At 40.5% G+C, this 8,224-nt stretch overlaps 1 protein-coding gene across 1 annotated transcript in view; it reads left to right on the top strand.

Annotated features, from left to right (window-relative positions):
- LOC105566529 (decaprenyl-diphosphate synthase subunit 1) overlaps positions 1–8,224 on the top strand; it is a 53,750-nt gene that overhangs the window by 34,534 nt on the left and 10,992 nt on the right. The window contains exons 3-4 of the mRNA XM_012020602.1: positions 2,049–2,182; positions 3,604–3,745. Coding sequence (XP_011875992.1) covers positions 2,049–2,182; positions 3,604–3,745 — 276 coding nt within the window. The remainder of the gene's footprint in view (positions 1–2,048; positions 2,183–3,603; positions 3,746–8,224) is intronic.

The following is an 8,224-nucleotide window of genomic DNA, read 5'->3' as shown; positions in this document are numbered from 1 at the left end:
ACAGACACGCGCATGATACTTTTTCTAATTTGGCTAGTCTGTCTCCCTCTCTCACTCTCTCTCTCTCTCTCTCTCTCTCTCTCTCTCTCTCTCTCTCTCCCTCCCTCCCTCTCCCTCTCTCTCTCTCAGAATTACCCTCGGAATTACATTCAAGGTATTCTTGCGTTTTTTAGTCGAGTTTAATTAAATATATTTCACTTTCAATTATGCCTGTTGCTCTTGTTACGCTCTCAAATTCTTTTCGAGTCTACAAAATATCAGTTCTCACGATAATTTAATCTAATCGTGAATTGACAAGTGATATTTCTTCAAAAATAATCAAACTTGAAGAAATATTTATTTTTGAAGAAATATCACTTGTCAATTCACGATTAAATTAAATTATCGTGAGAACTGATATTTTGTAGACTTTCTTCAAACTTGAAGAAATATCGATTACGTGATGCGATAACAAGATGCTTATTCGGTTATAAAATTTTGTTCTAATTCTGTTCGACTTAAATAAACGTTCATTCCAGAGTTGTACGCGTTGTACACTAGGAATCACTGATGTGACACTAGGAATCACCCTTCCACGTGAATTTGCGCTCATATCAACCCACTTATACATTTTGCATATACATACATGAAAAAATGTACGTGTGTTCTACACGTACCTAAATTCATATAGTGTACATCTTGCTATCCTAATCAATGGGCGACGCTCAGATTGACGCAACTCGGAACATTTCATTTACGTTTCTTCGGTGACATGAACGATTGTCGAGAGAGGCGTGCTTATAAATATTGATGAAGAGTCGTGCAATTTTCACGCGGCAGCGCCTCTGCTCAAGGCGCCCCGACCCGCGAGCGAAAGCAGCTCGACTTCACGGTCTGCATATGGTCGAGAGGAGAACTTTTACTCACGATCGCGCCGTACGGCAAACGGCGTGAAATTTGCTCAATCTATCGTAGACGATGCTCTTCCAGGCGGTTGTCGTGCTAACGCGCGGAATCTCGCCACCTCAGACTGTCTCGCGGGATTTCATCGGCGAACTCTTAATTACCAAAATTGTCGGTACCTCGAGATAGGAGCGATTTGACAAATTGTCGGCATTAGCGGACGTTGGCGAAACAAAAGAAATTGCCTTCAACGAACCGTCGTAACTCCGACGTTGGCTCGTCACTTGATTTGAGGAAAGTTAGAGAAATCGGCGATTAGTATCGCGGGCACAGTAACGATACTGCACGCTGAGCGACGTCGAACCTCCTCGGGTGCGCCCAGAATCGACTTCCGGTCGCGTGTGGCCGTGCCGAAAAGCGACGGCTACGCGAGCTCGTCGAAAGACGTGACGGATGCGCGCATTCTTTTCGGTTTTGGCCAAATTCCAGGAGGAACTTTCCACCGCGGTGTCGCGCCTGGAATCCAAAGCAGCACGTCCCGATCGAGTCGTCGTCCTCCTTCGTTTATTGCAACGGAGACAGTTGTCTGACGCATATTTAATCCGCGATGCGCGGAACGCGCCCTCCTTCCCGCCCCCCCCCCCCCTCTCCCCACCGATACTGTCGAAAGGACGAGAGCGGCAAGTTTCTCTTCTGATTACGCACTTTGCCCGAATAGTTTTTGGAGTTGTAACCGATCGAAGAGAAAAAGAGGCAGGTATACGCCCGATTACGCTTAAGAGCGCAAGGAGATGGCGAAAACTCTGCGAGCAAAAAGAGTGGCAAGCCCCGTTCGAGGCCGGGGATTAAGAATTAATCCAAAGTTTAATTTAAAGGGCTGATTCTTGATGCTTATCGTTACAACGTTCGGCTCGCACGCGCGAGGATACAATGAGAAAACCATATTGTAACTTATATAAATTTCACGAGATCGCTTCCGTATACTTTCGCGGATTATTAGGTTTAATTTTAAGACTCTACCAAATGATATAACACGAAATCCGCGCGTTTTCGCTCCGCGCTTCATATCGTATATAGATAATCGCGCGATGGCCGACTTTTACTACGCGGATCTTCGGATCGCCTGCGCTAATATCCATTCGGGAACATGCGTATTGTTATTTCAGGAGCTTGTCAACAACACCTCGCGAGAAGAGCTGCAGCCCATAAGCACGTACTACATCGATGGCCAGGGGAAAGCGGTGCGGCCCATGCTCACCATACTCATGGCGCGTACTATTAATTATCACAAGGGAAGGAAGTAAGTGGGGACGCGTTTCTACAAACATTTTTGAAATTTATCTGAAGAAATCTCGACGAACGTTATAAATTGCACGTCCGAGGCTATAGAAATCTAATAAAATGCAAAGACGCGATTCTCTGCTATTTCTCTCGAGTCGGACGAACATTAAATTGTTTAGAAAGGAAAGGCCAGGGATTGGTAGGAGGCGATGTATCCGCGTAATTAAAAACCGAGAGAGGAAACAAAGTGGAAAAATATGAATCTGCTACTATCTCGTGCTAGATACGGTCGGCTTCTGTTCGAGCGCGTGGACCATAGAGTCGATTTCTTAGCTGCGATTTTGGGAAAAGTGCGCCAGGAATTTTGTGATTGTGAGGACCGCGCGTGAGAGAGTCGACTTTTTTTTTTTTATTAACGCTACGCGCGCCACGGTGAATCTCCGCGCGTATGAAAACGTATGCTCACGACGTTTAGAAAGCATTAAAAGTGTCGACAAAGTGGTACGTTAGAGATATCTATGAAAGTGGCGGCCGTGTCTCGTATGTACGAGCATACCACGTACGAATGCATATGAATGGGGCGGCAACGTGAATGAGAAGCGCGTTAACGCGCGTCGTAACGTACCAGACCGTTTAGACGTGATTCTGTCATGGACAGTACTTTATTATGTATCGATTATTACTTGAGAGACACTTGAGATACCCTCTCCTCCCCCTCTCTCTCCCGCGAGTGAAAGCGAATCAAGTTTACGATTTGTCAAAGTCTATTTTAGAGGCGCGGAAATTACCGGACTGAAACAGATGTTTTATCTGCCGTAAACGGAATCATTTTTTAGGCTCAATTTATTCCGAAGAGAGTAATGTCCGAAGGAACGAACGTTCTGGACGCTACTTTAAGAGGATTTTGAAATTTTTCGGCAAATAAAGATGCATATATACACGGAGAGAATTTTTTTTCTTAAAATCTATCGTAAAAATCATGTGATCGCGAGATAACGTGGCATTTTGAAGAATTTTATGAGTTTTTGAAATTTTACCATACATTTTACTAGCAGAACGTATGGTAAAATTTCAAAAACAACTCTCGTGAAGTTCTTTAAAGTGCCACGTTGTCCCACGATTGCACGATTCCAGGGTAAATTTTGAGAGAAAATTCTGTCCGTGTACTTTTATTCTTAATCCAATAATTTCGATCGCTATAATAAATACGAATCTTATAAATTACAGACGCTTGAGCGATTTAATGTAGACGTTGCTTCGGAAATTATTCAACGGGAAAACTTGATTTGCAAGTTTTTGTCGCCCATGAAAGATATGCATACGATTAAAAGATCGAGGGAAAGAATATGTCACTACTATATTAATTAAATGTAAGATTTACGCATGTTGTCAACCACGATAGATAAACAATTTGTCCTACAACAAGGAGACTTTTTTCAGCGATCTCTTGCATTCGCAACGACAAATAGCGATGATCTCCGAGATGATCCACACCGCTTCTTTATTGCACGACGATGTCATCGACCAATCGGACTTCCGTCGTGGTAAACCATCCGTCAACATCGTTTGGAGCCAAAAGAAGGTAGGGCACATTTTATTTTCCATTTTCCGAAAATGGTCGACGTGGCTCTGTGCACGACACATTTCTCGGAATTGTTTCGTTACGTAAAACATCGAAAGTACGAAATCTAAAAATATATACTTAAATATGTAAAAAGAAGTATATGAGAAATTCTTTCGTATTAAAAAAATCATCGAAAGTGATTATTACGCGACGGTCAGCGACACGACGGCGATGGAAACTCAAACTCTCTCTCTAAAATAGCGAGGGAAGAAGGAGGCTAATGCGATTCATGACCAAAGCACCGGCCTTTGCTTTCTATATTGGGAACCGGAAGCGGATCTCGGTCCGCGCGCGTGTTCGTTGTAAATGTGGAAAATTTGGCGGCACCTCAGCCGCGATAGGGAAATTGATCGGGCATAGTTATTCATGGATACTAAACGATGTAAAACAATTTCGAAAGTGGCTGCTGTTCGCAAGTTAACCTGGCACGCTGAAGTTACATGTATTAGAAATCGACAGTTGGAACGCGACGGTGGGCGCGCGACGCGTGTGACGCGATCGAAAAACTCAGCTCTCAAACGCGCGATTAACATACGACGTACTTTCGCAATCGCTCGAATTTCATTCGCGCTTTTCCATACTGGCCGCGAGACATTTTCTAGAGTTTATTAATTAGCTTTCGATCGGCGTCGCGAATGATCGAGCTGCATTTACTGTCGACATTCATTACACAAGTGCGTATATGCGCTGGTAAGTGAAATGAAAGCGCAATGAAACTGTGCTAGGTCAAGAACGCGCGAAGCTATTGACCAGCGATCGTTCATTTTTCTTTCTCCCTCTTTCCTCTCGTGCACAAGTTCCTTTAACAGAGTTACGATCTCTTTGAGGAACACAGCATTGAATTTTTACATACAATGATTTTTTTTATAGAAAAATTAATACTTTTATATAACCGTGTTTTTTTTTCATTTGTTTGTCCGGCGTGCTAGTGACTTTAGAATTTCAAATTGCTTCAAAATTGCCAATACTTTAAATTCTTGAAGATGTCGGCCATAACATAGAATACGTAGTTATTTAACATATTTATAAATTAACAGAAATTTGCATATAAATACATAAGGAAAGAATTTTCTTTTAAAATTTATCCTGAAAATCGTGTGATCGTGGGACGACATTGTATTTCGAAGAATTTTATGAGAGTTTTTCGAAATTTTACCATACACTTTACTAGTAAAATGTATACTAAGTATAATTACTAGTGAAATGTGTATGAGAAAATTTCCAAAAACTCTCATAAAGTTGTTCAAAATGCCACGTTGTCCCACGATTACATGATGTTCAGGGTAAAGAGTGAGAACAAGTGTCCATAGGCAAATGGCCCCATTTTTTTCGCATTCGATTTGGATCACAAAGTAGGTACCAAAGGTCTCGTCGAGCTGATTACAGATACGTCAGACTCAGAGTGTACCTATTTAACGTTCCAGAGATATCGGGCTCCAAAGGTTCCAGTGCCGAAAAATGGCGTTATGAATGTTTTTGACCGAACCGATTGGTTAGATTGAAAATAAAGGAGCCCCAGATAATAATTCACTTGATCCACCTAAAACTTACTTAGGTTCATAGAAAATGCAGGACGATGTCATTAGCATCGACCATTGGGAAACCTTTTAGTTGACTCCAACTCGGATCCATCAAACAGTGCATCCACTTGGCCAAGAGCCTTTGGCACCTGACCGGTTGTAGATCATTTTGGTAAAGCGATTCAGTACCATTTTGAACATGTCAGTGAAAGAAGAAATGTCTTTTTGTTCGGAACGGTAATGAGTTTTGAAATTGATTTTGGAATTTTTGGAGCCCGATATCTCTGGGACGTTAAATAGGTACACTCTGAGACTGACATATCTGCGATCATCTTGGCGAGACCTTTCGTTTGGTATCTATTTTGTGACCAAAATCGAGTGCGAAAAAAATGGGGTCGATCTTGTTCTCACTCTTTTAAGAGAAAATTCTCTCCGTGCATATATATGTCTGTTTGTATTTTCGATATCTATGAGAATAATAATGCTTTCCTTAACGATATTAATAAATAAGAGAAGTTTAACATGAAAGAAATAATTGACAAAACGCTAAGTTCCCGTGTGAACTTGGTTCGTCTCGATAGATCTTGCAATTAGCGACCAAAAAATGAAATTTGTTTGTACTTTTATTAAATCTTAAAATCAGCATTCTCCGAGTCAAATTTACTTGTTGATCTTCAAGTTTAACGATACAACACTAAATACTTCGTACAGTGTTGCGTAAAAGAACGTAATTACATTCTGTAAACAGTATCGCGCGAAAAGTATTGAAGCTTTACTTCCTATTTTTCCGCTTGGTTGTTTTTTGTACACCGACATTGCAATTTTGTAACGAAACTTGTCGCTTTAATGCCACTAACTCTATGCGTGTTCGTATATTGTAGATACGTGTCGCGCGATAATGCGAATTGTAGTCCTAAGCTGCCGTTGTGAAACGCATTGACAAGCTTCTAACCGCGGGCATTCGCGAGTAAAGGCCAAACTAAACATTTCTAGAACTAAATATTTCCCAGGCACTCCTTAGATTTCACGTAGAACGTAAGTGCCGTGAAAGAGGTACAAGGGCGCGACGAGGTACAGGATACTGTTTTACGATCCCGTAAAGTCAAGGATGTATAAGTCAAGGTGTATAAGAGTAAGTTCCTGCCATTTCTTCGGACAACGTTAAAGGCGAGACGTTGAAATAATACAGCCGTAAGAGACATCGAATCAAGTCAGGCTGAGTAAAAATTAGTAGATGTAAACATACAATGCGACGCGTTGCAATTTGCATGATGGATTCTGATGAATAGCACGTGCAAATATTACGAGGGAGCTTCAAAAGTGTTACAACCTTGACGCGTGATGGAATTAGCGCCGTCCAGAGAAATGGAAAGCCCAACGGTGGCCACGAAAGTTGTTCCGAACGTTTGTTTCCTCGGTGCATCGACTGCGAGAACGGCGCAGCTGTCATGCTGAACCGGCGAATTGTGTAACAGCCTCTCGCATTAACGTACCGCTAATCGTGAGAACGCCTGCTGCAGTATATATAATAATTATCCTCGAGTTACACCTACTAGTAACAGGATTACGTTATGAAGTGGAACTGGGATGTAAGCCACTGATCGACAAGGGACCGTTTCAAAGTGTCCCCCTCCGATTTGGATGAGCTTTGAATATGTTGTTTTCCAGCTAAAAATAAGAGACGCGTATTTTTTTTATACGTGTTTTAGGGGGTGAAGAAAAATCGGTTTTTCTCTTTCGATGCGAATATCCTCTTCAAACTATAAGAAATAGAAAGTTCTTTTTTTCTTTTAAATTAAATGGCTTTAAACTACAAAACGGCGAATATTTTTTAATTTTGCAACATACCCTTCTCCACCTATACAAATTTAAAAAATTTTTAAAACTTTGTGGTCACCGAACAAAAGGTAATTTTATTTTTAAGAATTCAAACATATATGATAAAGTTGCGTTTCGTTTTTTTTTCGCAGGGGTGTTTTACCCCCTAAAAGTGCGTTAGGGCACATATAAAACCATTTTCGAGAAATAATTAAAATCGCCTCTGTATATGCGCTATTTGACTGTCCATGCGACCGAGTCTTCACGCAACATGTTTTTCCTGTAATAAGAGATAACAAATACACTTGGTAATCCTAACGGAAATTTTTGGGAGATATGTATAATCATAATGGAAATTTTTATTGCGCACCGCTTGACTATACCACTTATATATAACATTTCAATTCTGTGCGAAATGACGCACGACCGACGAAACCGGCGAGATGGTCAATGTTAATATTATTACAGACGTCACTTAGGTGAATCGTTTAATCGGATATTTTTACCGAATGCAATGTGCAACATTGCGATACATATTCACAATAAATCAAGAAGTGTGCATGATGCCTTGCATCAAGTGTGGCGTGTCTCGACGATTAGAGATATTTTATTACTTACAATTACTTGTTAGTAATTATTAGCTTTTAAGTTACATTAGTACCAACATGTAACATTCTATATTTCAGTATAAAATATATAGGGTGAGGAAAAAGTATGGAAACCCCTAAAGTTTTCAAAACCATACAACTTTTGTCTCAAACATTTATTTCTAAAATGCATAGTTTTGGAAAACTTTAGGGGTTTTCATACTTTTTCCTCACCCTGTATAAGAACGCCAATGGTGGAACATTGTCGTCAGTAAATTTTATATCTTTATTAAAAAATTCGGTAAAAATATTATCCGATTAAACGATTCACCTGAGTGACGTTTGTAATTTATTGACATTGACCGTCTCGCCGGTTTCGTCGGTCATCACATACTTATCTGATATACTTATCTGATATTGAATACTGACATACTCATCTGATATTGAAATGTTAGATATAATTGGTATAATCTAGCGGTGCGCAATAAAAATTTCCATTATGATTATACATA

Source organism: Vollenhovia emeryi, unplaced genomic scaffold (assembly GCF_000949405.1).
Source record: "Vollenhovia emeryi isolate VEMERY1.0 unplaced genomic scaffold, V.emery_V1.0 DF939144.1, whole genome shotgun sequence".
Taxonomy (NCBI): Eukaryota; Metazoa; Arthropoda; class Insecta; order Hymenoptera; family Formicidae; genus Vollenhovia; species Vollenhovia emeryi.
This window is presented reverse-complemented; position numbering and strand designations above follow the sequence as displayed.